General features: G+C 34.2%; 1 protein-coding gene across 1 annotated transcript in view; it reads left to right on the forward strand.

The window, feature by feature from the left end:
* The window catches only part of PRR16 (proline rich 16), a 212,335-nt gene extending 194,213 nt beyond the window's left edge, over positions 1-18,122 (forward strand). Inside the window, exon 2 of the mRNA XM_036750452.1 lies at positions 17,237-18,122. Coding sequence (XP_036606347.1) covers positions 17,237-17,995 — 759 coding nt within the window. The 3' untranslated portion in view covers positions 17,996-18,122. The remainder of the gene's footprint in view (positions 1-17,236) is intronic.
* Positions 18,123-20,878: the final 2,756 nt, after the last annotated feature.

A 20,878-nucleotide genomic window follows, 5' to 3' on the forward strand; every position in this document is an offset into this window, starting at 1 on the left:
TTAAGGTTCTAGTGATAGGTGAAATACAAGAACCCTAGGTGCAAAACACATTAAAGCACCATGAGTCATTAACATTTTAGATTGAATTAGTTTGTCAAAAAAAATGACCTTTACCATGCAGGGCTCAGAAGAAATGGATAAAATATAATGAAGGTAAAGGATATAAAGATTTTTTGCGGGCAGGAGGTTGGAATGCTGGGACAACAGAGTTGTAAATGAAAGAGAAGAGGAGAATAAAGAAGAAAGGACCATGGAAAAGGTAAAAGCAAGGTTATGAAAGCCTAACTTCTCTCTTTATGTATGATTTCAGCAAGACAAAGAGACTCCTACTTAGCTGTGCAGAATTTCAGCAGATTTTGTCTTCCTTTAATTAGGTATCTTCTTAGTCATGGAGAGATTTTTCTTCTTTATACCCCCTCTCTCTAGGATTTACTTTTTCATTCATTGGTTAAAGGGAAGAATCTCATCCCATTTACCATTTACCTGTGAAATGACCCATAAAGGAAAATTGTTAGAAGGGGTGGCACAACTGGAACAAAACTCAAATGTAGGGGTTTTTGTGTGATTTTTTGTTTTGCTATTGCTGTTCTTGTTGTTGTTGTTGTTGTGGTTTTTCCTGTACATAAGCTTTGGGCACAAGGGAATGAACATGGGAGGAAACGTGCTAGTAATGTGTAGTAATGGAAGTGCAGTAATGTCCAGAACATTTCTATGGGACGTTGTAGAGGCTGTCAGGCTCACATTCCCTTAAAGTGAAGATGGCTTATCAATGTTATTTTATTTGTAAATATCACTCGATAAGTTATTTCTTAATCATTATAGTTAAAAAGAGGTGAGTAAACTGATCTTAAAATTGAATTAACTCTACTTATCAATGTATTTATCTATAGCTTGCCTGACCATTGGCCCTCCCCCCAGACTGGTAAACAGATGTACCTAACTCAAGCTCTACACCTACCTGTACCTATCATTTTGACACTTTCAGTTTGCATTTGTATTATGTAGAAAAGGGTAAATTACATCACATGAAGATGCACAAAATATTATAGAAGAGGTAAAGAAGGGAGGGAGAAGAGCAGTATTTGAGCTTTACTCTCATCTGATTTGGTTCAAGAAGGGAATAACATACCCTGATAAGTATAGAAATCAAATTTGTCCTACAGGGAGTAGGAGGGGAAAGGGGAAAGAAAAGGGAGGGGGGGGTGGTCAAAAGGTAGGGAAGAAGTAGCAAGGGGAAAATGGTAAAATAAGGGAGGGGAATCAAGAAGGAGGGTAAACTGAGGAAGGTGGCAGTCAAAACCAAAACTCTGTTGAGGAGTGCAAGGCAGAAGGGAGAAAGAAAAGCATAAACAGGGGAGAAATAGGATGAAGAAAAAGACACAGATAGCAATCATAATTATAAGCACAATTGATCATAACAAAACTAGCAGAAACCATATGATCATCTCAATAGATGCAGAAAAAAGCGTTTGACAAAATGCAACACCCATTCCTATTAAAAACACTGGAAAACATAGGAATAAATGGAGCTTTCCTTAAAATTATAAATAGCATCTGCCTAAAACCATCAAGAAGCATTATTTGTAATGGGGATAAGCTGAATGCCTTCCCAATAAGATCAGGGGTTAAATAAGGATGTCCATTATTATTCAATTTGGTACTAGAAATGTTAGCTGTAGCAATAAGAGAAGGAAAAGAAATGGAAGGAATTAGAATAGGCAAAGAAGAAACTAAATTATCACTTTTTTCAGATGATAAGATGATTTACTTAGAGAATCCTAGAGAATCAAGTAAAAAACTACTTGAAATAATAAACAACGTTAGTAAAGTTGCAGGATGATAAACCCACATAAATCCTCAGCATTCCTATACGTTACTAACAAAGCCCAATAGCAAGAGATAGAAAGAGAAATTGCATTTAAAGTTACTGTAGACACTATAAAATATTTGGGAGTCTACCTGCCAAGACAAACCTAAGGCCTATATGAATATAATTACAAAACACCTTTTCCACAAATAATGTCAGATGTAAATAAATGGAAAAATATCAGTTTCTCCTGGTTAGGCTGAGTTAATATAGTAAAATTTACAAATTTACCTAAATTATTTATTCAGCACCATACCAATGAAACTACCAAAAAGTTATTTTACAAAGCTCAATAAAATAATAACTAAATTCATCTGGAAGGACAAGATGTCTAGAATATCTAGACAACTGGTGAAAAGAAATGCTAGAAAGGTGACTTAGCCATATCAGATATTAAACTGTACTATAAAGCAGCAGTCATCAAAACTACTTGCTACTAGCTAAGAAACAGAGTGGTGGATCAGCAGAATGGGTTTGGTACACAAGACTCATTAGTCAACAACTATAGCAATCTACTCTTTGATAAACCCAAAGAATCTAGCTTCTGGGCTAAGAATTCACTATTTCACAAAAACTGCTGGGAAATGGTATGGCAGAAACTGAGCATAGAGCAATATCTTACACCATATACCAAATTAAGTCAAAATGGTTCATGATTTATGAATAAAGGCTGATACTATAAGCAATTTGTGAGAGCAAGGAATAGTTTACCTATCAGATTTATGTAAAAGAAAAGAATTCATAACACAACAAGAGATAGAGAGCATTACAAAATGCAAAACAGATAATTTTGTTTACCTTAAATTGAAAAGTTTTTGTATAAAAAGCCAATGCAACAAAGATTAGGAGGGAAGCAGAAAATGGGGAGAAAATCTTTACGACTAGTGTCTCTGATAAAGGCTTCATCTCTAAAATATACAGGGAACTGAGCCAAATTTACAGGAATACAAGTCATTCCCCAATTGAGAAATGGTCAAAGGATATGAACAGGTGGTTTTCAGAGGAAGAAATTAAAGATATCTATAGGCATATGAAAAAATGCTCTAAATCACTACTGATTAAGAGAAATGCATATCAAAACAACTCTTAGGTAAATCATCTCTCCTGTCAGATTGGCTAAAATGACAAAACAGGAAAATGATAAATGCTGGAGAGGATGTGAGAAAATTGGAACACTGTTACATTGCTGGTGGAGTTGTGAACTGATCCATCCATTCTGGAGAGCAATTTGGAACTATGCCCAAAGGGCTATAAAAATGTTCATACCCTTTAACCCAGCAATACCACTTCTAGGGCTATATTTCAAAGAGATCACACAAGTGGGGAAAAGGACCCATATGTACAAAAATATTTTTAGCTGCTCTTTTTGTAGTAGCGAAGAATTAGAAATCAAGGGGATGACCATCAATTGGGGAATGGCTAAACAAGTTGTGGTATATGAATGTAATGGAATACTATAGTCGTATAAGAAGTGCGAAAGATATGGACTTCGTAATAACCAAGAAAAACCTACATGATATAATGCTGAGGGAGCAGGCAGAACCAGGAAAACACTGTACACAGGCACAGATATATTGATTCTGTGATGATTAACCTCAATATATTTGGCTTTTCTCAGCAATACAAGGTTCAAAGATAACTCCAAAGTACTCATGATGGAGGGAGCTATCTACACCCAGAGAAAGAACTGTGTAGTCTGAATGCAGATTGAGGCAAACTGTTTGCTCTCCTTTTTTTCTTCTTTTTTTTGTCTTTTGTTTTTCTTTTTTTTTTTTTGTTTTGTTTCTTCTTTCTCATGATTCATTCCATTGGTCATAATTCTTCTTTACAACTTCAGTATTGTGTAAATAATTTAATGCGAAGTTATAACCTAGAAGATATATCAGATTTCATGCCCTCTGGGGCAGGAGGCAGAGGGGAAGGGGAGGAAAAAATCTGGAGCTCAAAATCATGCGGAACTGAGTGTTGTAAACTAAAAATAACAAATCTTAATTTAATAAAATAAAATAAAAGTTATTTAAAAACTTTCTTATTTAAAATTTTGTGTAATGTTTTCTAGCACCAGTAAACTAGGAAAAGGGATAAGTTGCCATTTCTTTCTTTTTCCCTTTTTGCATTTTCTTTTTCTTTCTTTCTTTCTTCATTCCTTCTTTCCTTCCTTCCTTCTTTCCTTCCTTCCTTCCTTTCTTTTCATTCATTCTTTCTTTCCTTCCCTCCTTTCCTTCCCTCCATCCTTCCTTCCTTCCTTTCTCTCCTTTCTCTCTCTCTCTCTCTCCCTTTCTCTCTCTCCTTTTCTTTCTCTTTCTCTTCTTTCTTTCTTTCTTTCTTTCTTTCTTTCTTTCTTTCTTTCTTTCTTTCTTTCTTTCTTTCTTTCTTTCTTTCTTTCTTTCCTTCTATAAGCCTGAAGTGATTTTCCCATAATAACCAGAGGTGTATGGGAGCCAACTCATACTGGCTCAAGACTGTTAAATTTTCAATGTTAATATTTACACATTGGATATTGGCAATAGTACAGGACTTGGTTTTTTAAACTGTCTAGACTTAACAGAGTGATGGAACAAAATTCAATAGTGCAGATTACATATTAAAATGTGTTCTGCATACATGTTTTAGAAAGCTAATTGTTAAACATTTACAAGCATAACCTTGGTTATGGCTATATTGTATTTCACCTAGTTATAAACATCTCAGATAACTTTGAAGCAAAAATGTTTATAATGTTATGGTCTCTCAATCCTGTAAGATGAGCTGGACCTACAGCAGACTTGTTGGGGAAAAATTGGCAATTGGAAATGTCTAAGTATGCTAAGAGCAAACAGCTGGGGGAAAATGTCAGACAGTGATATTATTACAAATGATATTTAATTTTGTTCAGATTTTTAATATAAAAGCAGGCTGATGGGATTTAAGGCCGCACAGGGCAGATGGATGGGGCAAGTTAACACACACAATATCTGCAAACAGGGATTTCTAGAAGATCTGACATTCTAGACATTGAATTTACACCTGCATCAACAGAACATCGAATTACATTTTTATTTTCATTTAAACTTGCCCCTTGGGTCAAAATATTTCATAACCCTTGAGCCAATGACAAGTCCTACCTCATTTTTTCATGCTGAATCAGAAGTGCTTCTGTACCTGACCTGGTATTTGAAACTGTGGCTGCATGACCAAATTCCCCCTGCTCCCTCTTGGATCAGGCGTACCACCTTTATTTTCCAGACAGATAAAGTAATGGAGGTAATCACATAAACTGCCTAGATTTCACATTTACTTCAGTTTGTGTCTGCAGACAGTGAGTTCCCATGCCACACAGTGATTTTAATAACTAGAAATAAAACCTTTGATGGAAAGCCTGCTGTTTGTCTCTTACTGATTTTCATTTACTGTAAAGAGAGATACATTTGTACCACTAACTCATCTGAGACAGCTGTCTGCTGCACTCCAGGGTTCCTTTGCTCCTTCTTCATCTGAAAGTGTCATGGGCTTTTTCTGTCATTTGAATCTATTACTCCCTGTGAATATATTCATTGTGTCTATTATTAGCTTTTGATATCCTTTATGCTTTTGCAGAGGCAGTATGGTGTAGTGTATATAGAGTCAGTTGGAGAGTTAGGAAGATCTAGATTCAAGTACTGCTTAACATGTATTCTTTCTTAATGATCCTGGCCAAGTTTCCTAAGCTCCATTGTGACCATATAACTCCCTAAGCCTATAAGTTGCATTTGCTCATACTGATATACCTGTATTGTTAGAGGGTATTTCCTCACTAGGAATTCCATGTAATAATGGTTCTCAAATTATGGGGATACCTAAGAGTCTTCAGTCCCTTTTAATTGGGTCTGTAAAGTGAAAACCATTTACATAATTGATTTATATAATCTATATAATTTTGTATCTACTTAATGGCTTGACTTTCTAATAGGGTAGATATTGATGTGCACAACCCATATAGACAATCATGTTTTGGTATCTTCAGTTATTTCGAAGTATAAAGGGTTTACTGAGACCAAAAAGTCTGAGAACTGTTGCCCTATAATGAAATCACAGAATGAGTCCAGAAAAAAAGCTTTTGTTTTGTCTAGTTTCTTGGCTTTTTCCCCATAAAGAAAATGTGTAAATATGTATCTTCTTCATTACACAGGATTCAAATTTCAGAATACCTTGAAGGACCAAGCTACATTAATTGACAAAATAGAGTACAACCTTTTGATATTAGGATGACTATTTTTATTTCCAAGTAAATTTGTAATATCTTCTTCTAATTATTTATATTTACATGGCAGAAATGATAATACATTATGGTAAAATTAGGTAGAAATAACAGAAAAATTCTCCTCAAACATCCTTCAGATGTTTCTGAAATTATTGAGAAATGAAGAAAAATTTTCAGATCCCCCTTTTACCTTATCTCTCATTCCATCCTAATAGTCTGTTCTTAGTATAAGTCTATACCATCAGGATGAAAAAGAAAATACATGTTGCGATATAGATTTGTCTTGGGCACATCACAGTATAATTAGTATAAAGTATATAAAATTAGGTTAATTAGTATACAGTATATAAATCATATGTAGATTTAATATACATGTTTCATAAGGCACACAAATTTAAACTTCTTGGTTATGCTTTGATACTTCAAAGATTGATAATTTCTTTGGTGTGGGCATGCATTTACTTATAATAATAATGGTGATGCTAATGATAATTATAATAAGGCTAACATTTACATAGCACCTAGTTTGTTTTTCCAAGCACTGTGCTATGTAATTTACAAATATTACCTTATTTGATTCTCAAAACAACCTTGGGAGATATGTGTTATTTTAATCATCATTTTAAAGATGAGGAACTGAAGACAGGGTTTAAATGACTTACTTGGGGTCACACAATCAGTAAGTGTATGGGGTTGGATTTGAACTCAGGACTTCCTGACTGCAGAAACCTGTATCTGCTGTGCAACTTAGTTGCCTCAGACTACAAAGTGCTCTAGAGTCTGAAAGAAAGAGGTGATCATATTTTCAGACTCTAAGGCTTTGCTAAAGCCTTCTCCTATGCCAACAGTGAAAGAGATAGGGGGAGAGGTTGAGAGAGAATAGAGGATCTCTTTCATTTTTTTCTTTGTAGAACTAGAACTTAAGTAAAGTAGCATGTTGTTAAATTTTTGTTTTCACTTTGGGTTTGATAATTATAGGTAGTTTTCTTTAATCTTTGAAATGTTGTATAAAGTTTTTTCCTTAGTAATGTTCTTCCTAAATTATCTTTCTTCATCTTATGTGCTAGGTCAGTTATTTTGAATAGTTGATGTCATCGTTTGCTTTTAAAAAAATTCACCCTTTTACTTAATTCTAATATTTTTATGGTCTCTTTGAGTTATTGAATTCTGTGTCCTTCATTGCAGTTTTTTTAGGGTGTGAAATTCCTGGGTAAGGTTGGCTAATTTTTTCTCTGAGTTATCATTCTAAGTGTTCTGATTTCATTATTTTTAAGTCTTTGAACTCTTCCTTCATTTTTTCCATCTTGTTTATGAATTCCTATAGTCAATGCATCCTGGTCTTTGAAGTTTTACTAATACTATTTACAGAAGTACAGAAGTTGCTTCCCTGTGGTCCATGGGTAAGTCCAGGCTCTTCCTTCTTTCATAGCCAGGGCTTAAGATTGCAGTCCTGACCTGGAACCAGGTTCTAGACTAAGCATTGGCAAGAAGCAGTACAGATTGGGACCATTTGTGGCTTCCCTATATCTCTTGGGATTTCCCCAATCTCTGGTCATTTTGCATTTACTTACAGCCAAGTGTGCAGTCACGTAACTAAAGTTTTAGGTATATTCTCCTGGAACAATCCCATGGCAGATGTTTCTGCCTTCAGGGAAATCTCCTAAGAAATCCCAAGTCTCCAATTGCCCTCTCCCCCTGCCTCAGTTTCCTTGTGTTGTCATCACAAAGCCTTGGATCTGTCCCTGTTCATATACTCTTTCTTTGTGTCATCCCCTATTGGCTGGTAAAGAGCTCTGATGTCTTTTTTCTTTGTCTTTATTATATTTTTACATAAAGTTCTCTTTATTTTAAGGAAGCGTTTAAGAAAATGTTTCTCCAGGAAGTATGGATAGAACAGGATATTTGGCTAGAACATTTTATATTACCATCTCAGCTGCAAGTTACTTGTCTATTTTCACTCAGAGTCCACATATCCTTTTCCCTTTACACCCCCGCTTTCCTCCCCACCTTCCCCACTCTAAGATTGAATAATCACTTTCTTCCATTAGACCTGCATTGTCTGATCTGACTACTGGAATGCTTTGTTCTTTAAGTAGGATGCTCTTTAAGTAGGATGCACCCAGCAAAAGAAAGGATGATTTTCTTTCTCCTTGGAGCATGAAACATTAGCAAATCTCTCTATGCTCCCCTCAAATATCCAGTGTCAAACTTGAAAACTCTCAAATGGCTACCACCAAAGTTGGAATTGCCCATGAGGCTACCCCAATCCTGGTGCTAATCCAGGAAATATTTCTTCTCTCACCAGAAGACTATATTCTAGGATCATAATGTCTTTCTCTCTATGGTTATTTTCCATCTAATTTGTATGTAACTATTTATATATTCTGTTCAATACATAATACAGAATGTAAGCTCTCTGAGGGCAGAGACACATAGCAAACAGTTAATGAATAAATGTTTGCTAATTGAATACAGTGTCTCTTCAAATTGGTCAAGGTCTTCTGTGGGGAGAAGTGACAGAGGAGAGCAGGTGTTTGAGAATTAAAATAGAACTCATTTATTATATTGCAATTAAGAGAGGAGTATACATGACATTTTAGATAAGATTTTTTTAACTAGTTGCTGCTTTCAAAGTTGTTTATAGTGAAAAAATATTAAAGTTATGGAGCTTTAGCCATATATAGTGCCTCTAAAAATATGATTTGGACTAGCTATTTGTTCTAATTCATATTTCAAGTCTATAGTGGATGGAAGGTAAATTGGCCCATATGGCTAGAACTTCTGAAAATTAAATGTCATTCTGCTATAGGGTGGTATGAAGATACATGGATCTATTGGTATTACTGAAATGTTCCCATGCTGGTGATTTGACAAAAAGCTGAGTTGTTTTGACCTTTGATTTCCTCTTCTAGATGATAATTCTAATCAGATTTAAGTATAAAATTACCTGAGAGGTCATAGCTGTCAGTAAGTACTTAGATTTAACATAATTGGATGCCATTTCTTGATTTGAGGCCTAATTATACTCTATTCCATAGTACATTATGGCATAGTAGGTAAAGTATTAGACTTGGAGTCTACAAGACCTATGTTCAAATCCTGCCTCTGAGACATGAAACCTATATAATTTATTTAGCCTTTCTGAGACCCAAACAACTTTTAAGAACATTAGATATAAATGACTTTTAGTTTCCCCTGGTCGAAGGAGTTCTTACAGTTAAAAATCACAGCTAGCATCAGTACTCGAATTTAAATCTCGTTATTTGGCTGCATATGCTCTTCTCATTCTACCGTACAGACAATTTTTATATCTTCTTGATACATATCTTTTCTTTGTCTAACTATATTATAATCTTTTGGTTTTGACATTATAGGAAAATAACATAATTATATTATGGGAAAGTCGTAATACACACTATTTAGGGTTAACATAAGGGGAAAGGATTACCTGTTCCCAGTCATCACTGCTACTCTAGGAGATAAAGACTAAATTTTAGATATCACAGTTTCTCTTCAGTGCTACTGCTATCTCTACCAATGTTTGAGAGTATTTAGAATATCTCATATGTGGTCTCTTTTGTTTCCTCCGTGAAGTTTCTTCAGATGTGGCATTTCCCTAGCCCCTAGGGTGAAAATGGTATCAATTTATTATTTCCTTTGGACAAAATGAAGCCAGAAAGGTGAGTCCTGTGGATAAATTTGCTTTGTGTTAAATTACAAGGTACTGAAAAAGTAATTCAGACCAGTGCAAGTTAGAATTTTCCTCATCTTCACCATGAGTCCCTGTATTTAGCACATAATGAGGTTCAGAAAAGTTGGGTTATTTGTATGAAAATACTGAAGCAGGTGTTTTCCAGTTCTTCCATAGACTCTCTCTTTTGGGCACTCACTCAACTGAAACAGATTGCCAATTCTTCCACACTTTGGTAGATGATATTCATGAGTTTCTGTGTATTCTGACCAAAATAATTCGTTGCCTGGTGTCCAGCCATCTGGTGAGTTGCCTCTTTGTAGTTGGCTATTCTGGTCCTCCAACAGCAGATAAAATCAGTACACAAAACCTTTCCAGCTTGGTACAACCTGACAGGGGGTTTGCTTCAAGTTCGATACCACACCACCATGAGACATCAGAGTAGGACTTTTCAGAGAAAGAATTTTTCTAAAGTTTCTATAGCAGTTTTATTTGAGATGATATAAATTGTTGTTTTAGTTAAACCCAGAAGATGATAGATTCAACCACATTAACAATCAAATAAGAAAATATGACCTTGATGACCAAGTGGCAAGAAGTTTAGCTAAGATATTAACTAGAAAGATTAACTAAGTTATTAGAAATTTATTTCCTAAAGGTGACCAATAGTAATTAATATTTTGGCCACAGAAATTCATGAAATCTTATAATAGTGTGTGGCTGAATTTTACTCTGCAGTCATAGAAGGAGTACCCCAAATAAAGAATTCACAGATCTTTGGAAATGTTGAATAATTAGAGACCCACGATATCTATGTATCTATGTATCTATCTACCTATCTGCCTGTCTGCCTGCCTGCCTGTCTGTCTGTCTGTCTGTTTGTATGTCTCCATATCTACCTATCTGTCTATCTATCTAATTTATTTTAGTCAGTATGTTTAATCTTTGGCATAATAAAGGTATACTATTTTGTCTCCTCCCTAAATTGTCACAAGAAAATTTTGTATTTATTAATTAATGCCCAGAAATGCAGAGCTACACAGTTTAGTACCCTCACCCATCTAGAAGAGTAATAAAAGCCAGGAAGTATACAAAGGTAAAAAAATCAATTCCTTAATAGCAAAACTATCTTCCTAAAAAAGTTAGTCTCTAAAGTGTGAAGTACATTTTTTTCTTTGCATATATTTCTTTTCTTTCTATAAAGTTTGGTTACATAATAACCAGTCTTACTCAAGGGCAAATATTATAAACACTAAATTATATGTGAGGAGAAGAGCTTAATTAGGTAGGAATATTTATACATTAAAAAAAACTGACAGCAAATAGACAGGAAAACTCTAATAAAAAGCACAGATTTCCTGGGGCAGTTTATTATAGGCCACTTTTCTTAGGGGAGAATACTGCTACATACTTTCCTAGGAAGTAAAGAAAGCATAATTTTAAAGTACAATGCGACCATTATGTTCATATTGATGATATTGAGTCAAAATATGTTTCAAAAAACAATTTTAGAACGTTCACCTCCCAAGTGGATAAAGCAGTTCTACTTGATTATTTCAGAATGAGCCTTTGCCTATTTCATAACTTGGATATTTTGGTAGCCAAATTTCTAGTGTATATTTTCTTCTATATGTGTATAAAATCCTATATTTAATCATACTATCAATTTATTATTTTTAAAGTTCTCTATGGAGATTTTGATTGTTTTTACTTTTAGCTGTATGGGATCTTGAACATTTGACTTATGTCAATGTGACATAAATCCTAATTGAAAAGGAGAATTCTAGTTGTTTAAAAAATACTTCAAAGAAAGGATTTGGAGGTATTAATTAGTGATTAGGTGTTTTATATAATAAGGTTTTAATAAAATGAAATTATAGAATTTTATTCTTTATAGGTAAAAAAGAGTTATATCATTGAAAATGTATTCTGCTCCACAGAAATTTTATCTATCTAGTTATCTACACACACACACACACACACACAGAATCTTAACATTTTTACACATTCTTCCTTATGATAGTTGGCAATAAGAAGCTTTGGAATTGGGACTTTGAACTATATTCCTCTAAATTATCTGCTATTGAAATCAGGTTCAACAAATTTAAAACTGGATTCTGGGAGATTGTTGGAAGACTCATCAGGGAGCAATTGTGATAGAAGTTAAGTGGGATAGTCAAAGGGAAACTTTAAAGTAGATTCAAGAAATTCTCAACTTCAGCACCAACACTAGCAAACTATAAAAATTGACAATAGTTACCCTTGGAATTTCAATAAGTCTTCACTGCATCTGCAATATAGCATTTAAATATTTAGAAAAGGGATTATTTGCCTAACTTTGTTTATTTATTTATTTTTACCTAGAAGATGAAACAGCAAATTTTATAGCAAAAACTGATATCATATACATTGAACTTTTTTCTTCCTATGCTGAAATATTTGTTAATAATTATCAATCTCATAAGAAAATAATATTTTAAAAGATGTAAGGGTAAATATTCCTTTTACATGGAATGTATTTGTTTCTTCTCTTCTCTAATCTTCTTCTTGCCGTTGGCTTCCAAAGAAAGGGGAAATGACTTAGTCATATTTCTAAATGTTATACTAATAAAGTCCTTCAAATGTAGAAATTTAAAATTCATTCCAAATACAATGGACTATGTTTAAAAGAGAAAAGGTACCATCTTTTAATTTACATATATATATGAATCATAATATGTGCATATGTTTATATATAGATATATTTCTAATATTTCAAATAACATTACAAAAATAATGGTAGTTACTGTTTTCTAATTTTAAAATGTTATATTTCATGCACATTGTGTTTATTATTTTAATACTTTTAAGTATTTATGATGGTGAATTATTTCTCATTGTGTATATATTCTCTAAGGCCCAGTGTAAGATAATTATAATTTACTATCATTCAAAATATTCATTTTGTGTCCAATCTTCTCATGTTGTGTCTCCTTAATCTTGGCCAGGCTAGTGCTTAGAAAATAGCTATAAAGTCTATAATTAGGTACATGAATCATTAGTGTGTCAGAATGTGCAGAGATTTTGTTCTCCCCTCTAATCTGATATGTCAGTGTCTGAAAATAAAAAGGTCATTATAACAGATTAAGTACTGAATCTAATTTATATATACATACATATGTATATATACACACATATATATGCATACATGCATACATACATATGTTACATTAAATGATAATAATATGTCATCACTAATTATCACTATCAAAATATCAAGTGAGCTATATTCATAAAGCATTTAGCACAATGCCTAACATGTTGCAGTTGTTACATAAATTCTCATTGCTCTGCCCCTCAAATAAGGCTAAAATGGACATGTTTTAAATAATTATCTAGATTTTTTTCTGGACATGATTTCATTAGCATAATGAGTTTTCTTTTCAAAACATTGCCTCTACGAAGTGCAGAGAAGCAAATTTTCCAAATAATGGCTACATTTTAAATTTTTCTCATTTTTTTGTTTTGGAAAACGGCTATTTTTATCTTACCTCTTTTGTTATTACTGCTCCTATTCTTACTTTGTTCAGAAGCAACTTGTAGATTTGACTAAAATCCCCAACATTGTATTGTTCTTTCTAAATGGAAAATACTACGCAGAATGTCAGATGCCTCTAAACCCCTTGAGGCTTCTTCTTCTCTAAGACATTTGTTACTGATGCAAAAGTACTTTGGGTTATAATAATGTCACAGCAACAGTTATCTATAGGAATACTAAAGAAATACTGAAGCGTGCACACACACACACACACACACACACACACACACACACACACACATACACACAGAGTAATTAAAAGGAATAAAAAAACACCGAACTGAATGATTAAGATGGCTGCTTTAACCTATCCTAGATCATCAAATTTGCAGGGTTCTAACAGGATTTTTACTTCTTCATCTAGTAGAAAAAATTGACTTAGCAAGAATTAAAATAGCAAGCTACCAAAAGGCAAACTTCTTTATCTCCATTGCTGTATTCTAGATGTGCTCCTCCCCGGCCTGATGCCTGCTCTCATCTTTTCCCTGGAAGCAGCCTGCTCTTCAGCTGCTTTGCATGACCAGTGTTTGCTCTTTCCTACTGTAGTGCCTTGTTTCTTATAAATCTGCCATTCCTCTATTCTGTGATCCTAATTTCTTTATGCCCATTTTGTGTTGCTTATCACATGCACCAGAATTATGAATATGGTGCTGTATCTATCCTTTTTGTAGCCTTGTTGTATGTTTCTATGACTTCCTTTACAATCCATTTTTTGCACTTATTAGACTACTTTGTGGGACTGGGGCATCACTTTGTGGGACTGGGGCATCACTTTATGGTCTTGGGAAATATAATTTCCGTATTTGATTATAAATAACCCTAGTAGATCTGTAGCTAATCTCTACGCATTGCTCTGGTCATGTGATTCTTCTACTCAAAAATTATCAGTGGCTCCAATTGCCTACCATTTAAAGTTCAAACTTTATACAGCAAATACTTGCTTTATATTAAAGAAATTCTAAAACCTGGAGTCACTTTCATCTTATAAGCACCACATAACATATTCTCAAGCTTAAATCGACTGTTTAAGAAAGCTACTCCCCTGACATGTCCTCTGTTTCCACCTTCTATAGGTTTGCTCACACAGTTGCCTAGATGTGGACAATCTCATAATTTTTTGTTTAAATTATTTAATATTATTTAAATTTAAAGTTAAATGCAAATGCTAACATCCTCACAAGACTTCCCTAAATCCTTGCCAATTAGTAAAGATGTTCTCCTTGTGAAATAAGTGGGGGATGAGGAGCACTAGGTATGTGATTTTAAATATACATTATAGTAAAATTTATGTTAAACTCAAAAGGAATTATTTGAAATTCATGTCTTAAGTATGTTTATCACCTATTCAAGCTTATTTGAATCCTTACCATTATTTTGTTGTCCATCTCCTAATTTTGTAGAGTACTTGAATGTTATTTTGAGATTTTTAATGTCCTCATGTTCTTCAAACTTTACATCTCCAGTGTTTAATCATTTCTCTGTTTCAAGTCTTATTTCATCTAATCTTGGTTTAGGGATGGAATTAATTCCTACAATTACTCCACACTGTACTTCAGTATGCTTTTGTTTTACTTGAAGCTGAGAAAAATTATTGAAACAAAATAAAGCTTTTGCTAACTACTGGTAAGATGTTCCCAATTTTATTTTGTTATTTCTTTAGTTCTCACACTTAATGAACAAATGGAAAAATTCAGATTTTCCCCCCATTTCATGAATGTTCGTGATTCGTCTGCTTTAAGCAGTCAATGATGCAGACACTGATGTTTTTCCAGCAGATATGTATTGCTAGTTCCCATTTGTTCCAGTCTCTCTTGCCTTGTTGTGGTTTCAGAACATGAGGGAGCTCCATTTGATCTGCTTTCCTCAAGCACCATAATGGTTCCAACTAGAGCCACCCAGCAACATTATGCCTTTTTTCTATTTTTTGACTTCATCGACGCATTATATTGACTGGCATGCTGACACATTCACTCATATATCATAGACCAATTATTCATTGCTTTTCTTATGCTTGACCTTCCTAGCTATTGTAGCCACCCAATGGAGCATGAAGTCCCCACTATAAATCTCCCTGGCTTTCATTACCCTACTCTCTTATGGAGCACTCTCTCACATCATTAAAAATTGGTTTCATTTTGAGTGAGTAATGATTATTGTTGTCTTTGTTGCTATTCATCTCCATCTCATCTTTTCCTATGGAGTTTGGATAGAGTTGGTCATGGGACAAGTTGCCATCTTCATATTATTACCTTATATTTAATGTTCTGAATACTACTTCATAATCACATAAAACTGCTCTTTTTAAATACGTAAGAGAAGCAGTATACAAGCTCATCTTCTTTGGCTCATTGTTTAGAAAACTCATTGTTTAGAAAAATGAGTAGAAGATAAGATAACAGGTATTATATATGACTAGCCTATTCTTATGTGGTTCTTATTTGTTCTGATAGGTCCCTATATTTTGAAAGTTTTGCACTGCATGTAGTTTAAATATTATGAGAATTTGATGTGGTAACATCTGTTAAAATAAATTAATTTTTTGTGGATCAATGGAAATTGTGTGTAGCTGTTTTCTTCCAGCTATAGTATTATTTGTTGAATTCTCAAAGATATTATTTTCAAAAATATTCCAAGCTTTGTACTTGTTGTATGGGGATCTGTTAGTTTATAAAGGTAACAGGTTTCTGATGTATTGATATTAGGACATATATAAGTCCATAGAAGAGGTTTGATCCAATAGATCCATAGAAGAGGTCCTGATCCAATCATTGGTATCTCCAGAGACCAACTGGCCCAAGTTTAGGGTATATCCAAGCCCTTCACAGCTCTTGTTAACAGTATTATAGCACATAGAGCTGTAGCTTTACATCACTCAGGCTAGTATTCCCTAACTTTTATGTCCTTCTCTCATTCAGACTCTAGATGATTGAGTTGGGCTTTGAGTGCAACCTGCTCCTCCACCTTCTCTTCTTTTTCTTCCCTTGTCTCCTCTAACTACTACTACTACTACTACTACTACTACTACTACTACTGCTACTGCTACTGCTACTACTACTACTACTACTACTACTACTACTACTACTGCTACTACTACTACTACTACTACCATCACTACTAGTATTACTACTACTACTACTACTTATTGCTTTTTTAGGTTTATGGCTAGTCTCAATCTCAGTGCATTTGGCCAAGCAAACCACTGTACTCCTAAGTTGGAACCCTTTTTAATACTACTACTGGTATTACTACTACTTTTAAACACAATAGCAACAACAACAAACAGTCTAATTTACCCCTTGTAATATATCTTGACAATGTTATGATTTAGATAACCCAGTGATGAATCATGTAACTAATGTATTTTCTTAATGTCATTTAGCTGTTTCATTTTGGGACACCTTATTTCCTTTTATGTAGACAGTAAATTAAGATCTCTATCTGTACAGAAGTACTTCATGCAGAGAGTTTTCCTAACTCTGTAGCAACCAGTCTCTATCTTTCCTTTTCCATTTCTGAATTGCTAGGTCAGGGAAAGAACTGTAATATTACCAAACCTTGTTTATTCTAACATTCTGATGTTACTCACTTTACAGTGTCTATTGCAATAAATTATAAGCTCTTTGAGGACATGAACTGTTTCATTTTTGCCTTTGGCCCAGTGACTAAGACAGTGTCATCCACATAATAACTGCATAATAAATGTTTGTTGCTTTATTGGTGACTGCAACAGTCATTTTATAAGTCAGTGAATAGCTAGTATTTATTACTTGCTCAGTATGATATCATTATGGGAACTGAGAATGGGAAGGCTAAATTCTTCCAATTTTTTTTTCTTTTCTGCTCTTCTTCATCTTTTTTTTTTGCTTTCTGATTTCCATGTAGGTGGTTGACCAGATTGACACACTGACCTCTGACCTACAGCTGGAGGATGAGATGACAGACAGCTCCAAAACTGATACACTAAACAGCAGCTCCAGCAGCACAACAGCATCCAGCTTAGAGAAGATCAAAGTGCATTCCAATGCACCACTCATCAAACCACCAGTCCACCCTTCTGCTATACTCACAGTCCTGAGAAAACCTAACCCTCCACCTCCTCCTCCACGGTTGACACCTGTGAAGTGTGATGATCCTCACAGGCCTGTGCCAACCATCAATCCTGTAAAAACTAATGGCACACTTCTCCGAAATGGAGGCTTACCTGGAGCATCAAACAAAATTCCAAATGGGGACATCTGTTGTATACCTAGTAGTAACTTGGACAAGGTGCAGATGCAGTCTCTGATGCATAGACCTCAGAAGGACAGGTGTCCCCAGGCAGGAACACGGGAACGAGTACGGTTTAGTGAAAAGGTGCAATACCATGGGTATTGCCCTGACTGTGATGTCCGGTATAACATAAAAAATCGAGAGATCCACATCCACAGTGAATCCCTCCATATGCCAGGAAAGCTTCCTCACCAGTGCCCTCCTCTCCCACCCCCACCACCTCCTCTCCCTCCTTTTCCTCTAGAAAATGGAGGGCTGGGAATAAGCCACAGTAACAGTTTTCCCCCTCTCAGACCTGCAACTGTGCCTCCACCCACTGCACCTAAACCACAGAAGACCATCTTGAGGAAATCAACCACTACAACAGTGTGATGTATGCCACTTGAAAACTGCTTTCATTTTTTTCTATATTATAAACATAAAATAATAGATAATGATGAGCACTTTCTACTCAAGCAATAAGAAGCCCAAATATATTACAGCCTGTGTTCAGTGAAGTGGCATAAAATCACCTGGTAAGTGTAGCGAACAATGTTTACATCGCATATATAAACAAAAAAATTCTAATATTAAAAATCATGTGATAATGAAGTTTCAGAAAACATTTTTTATTTAAAGATGGTTTAAATTGTTATCTGGATTTTTATTATATTTTTATTTTGGTATGTCATAGGAAAGGTTGTTTGTTTTTTGTTAAGACATAATCACTGCCTTGAAAGCTAGTAATATTGTTAACTTTGGTAAAAATAAATAAAATAAGGAATTTTATAAATAAAAATATATTTATTGCTCTTTAAAAGATAATATTTGCAATGTTTTTAGACTTACTATTCAATCATGCTTCAATACTAGTCTCTGAGTACCATATATGGAAGCCAAGTGGTAGCTTCATATAACCTAATTATGAACATACATTGACATTTTTATTATCTGAAATTTTCTTCGATGGAATTTGATGGTGTGACTAGTAAGTAGTATGTAATAGCAGAAGCAAATAAATGATCATTAGGCTTCAGATAAAACAGTGGTTTTAATTTTTTTTTTCTGCCCATGGATTACTTCAATGAAACAAGACATTACCTCTTCTACTGTAGTTGTATCATATTTCAAATATCTGCATTTTATGACAAATCCCAGTTTATACCAGAATTAATGTTATAGATATTTTCATATTATACATGTTGATGAATATAGTTTAATGTACAGACCTTTGAGAGAAACCAAAGTCTTAAGGTTTTTCTTGGAGAATCACTGAAATAAATGCATGTGGTTTTTTCTTCCTCAATGAAGAGATTCAGAATCCCTGAGTAAATGGTATATAAGGTAAGGTTTAAATTTGTGCTGGTGTCTTAATTGCTTCAGAATCACAGGGTATCCAGAAAAGTAGACCTTTTCTTGTCTATCCATCTTTTCTGATGGATAGCTTTTAAAAAAAAATTCATGGTTTGACACTTTCTAAGCTGGATCATGTGGGAATTTTGCCTTGGGGCTTACAATTTATAATTTTTGAAGATTGTATTTTATCTGTTAAAAAAAACTGAGGGACATGAACTAAGTGTTCTGAAATCTCATACGGTTTTAACATTCTAAGGTTATTTTGATTTTAGTAGACAGCTGCTTGTAATCATTTCCTTTAAAGAGTTAGCGCTGTTTTCCAGGTCAACTTGATTAAGGTGAACAAAGGGCTTTTTTATTGGCTTTTGTTTGTTGGTGATGGTGTTTTAAAGAACAGTTCATCGATTGAGTAGGTATAAACTTGAATTAATAATTCAACCAAAAAAAGAATCTGATTTAAAAAAAGGACATACCATCAAAATCAGAATCCCATATGTCTTCTGTTTTTTATGCCATTTCCTCCATACTGATGAACTCATTATACGTATTCCATACCCATACTCATCCCACATACCCAGTATCCAATATATTGTCTGCTTTTCTGTCCTTTCACATAACCACCTTCCTAATACAGAAATTCATTACCTTTCACTTGGTATATTTGCAAAAAAAGCCTTTAAAGTGTTCTCCCACAGTCAAATCCCTTTCCACACCAATCAATTGTGTTTTTCTTAAAGCATAGGTCCAATCATATCATCATATCCCCTTAGCAAACCCCATTGGTTCCTGAGAAATCTCCAGAAGTAAATATAAAATTCCTCTGTTTGGCATTTTTAGACCTTCACAACCTCCTTCCTCCACTCTTTCCACTATTTTTGCACTTTACCCCCTTCTCTGTATTCTATGATCCAAAACACTGCACTATTTACTGTGCACAAGATACTCATCTCTGTGCTCTATGCCTTAGTGCTAGCTGTTTGCCATGCTTGTAATATTCTTCCATCTCTTTTGTCTCTTACCTTCTCAGGCATCGTTCAATACTCAGTCAAATCCTACCCTCAGTAATAGACATTTGCTTGTCTCCACTCTTATACCCATTGCCTTTCCTCATCCTTTACCATTATCGTTACTCATCTACTCTAAATATATCTTCAAAGTACATAGATATTTCCCCAAGTTATTTAGTTATTTCCATTAATTAATGCAATTAATTAAAAATTAATATGTGAGTACTTTGAGGGCAAGGATAATATATTTTATTTTGTTTTTCTCTTCTTCATATCCCTCATGATTATAAAAATACAGTAAACAATAAATGTTTGTTTACTAAAGGACTATAAGCCATTCAACAATGAAGAATTTATGGGCCACAGAGTTTAAATGAATGTTATAGCTATAAAGTATCTTCAGAAATCATCCAGTACAGATCTCTCATTTTTAAAGAAAAGAACTTGAGGACCAAAGAGGCTGTGCAAATTTTGCAGTTAATTTCATTTTTCTATCAGTGGCTCTGTTTGGTTTTGACTTCGTGAACATCATTCTACTTCTAGGATAAGCTGATTACCTGACATCTTGTCACCATGCATGTTGACTCAATTTTTGATACACAAAAACTTCTAGGTTCTTCCAGTCACTTCTCCCCTATGACTGAAGAGCTAGAGAGTAGAGCCATAAACTCTTTTGAAAGCCTTCTTTATTGGGGGCTCTGAACTCACTGGCACATAGTAGGTGCTTAATAAATATTTGTTGATTTAAATTATATAGATAATTGGTGACTGAACTAGGATTATAATTTATGTCTAATGAGACTTGGTTTAGTGATTTTTTTTTGCTGGGATGTGGAGGTAAGAAATGTGGGGGCAGTAAATTTTATAATCTGAGTTTAGGGATGTATGTTATTATGGTGAATAGACAGAGAGG

Source organism: Trichosurus vulpecula, chromosome 1 (assembly GCF_011100635.1).
Source record: "Trichosurus vulpecula isolate mTriVul1 chromosome 1, mTriVul1.pri, whole genome shotgun sequence".
NCBI classification, from domain to species: Eukaryota; Metazoa; Chordata; class Mammalia; order Diprotodontia; family Phalangeridae; genus Trichosurus; species Trichosurus vulpecula.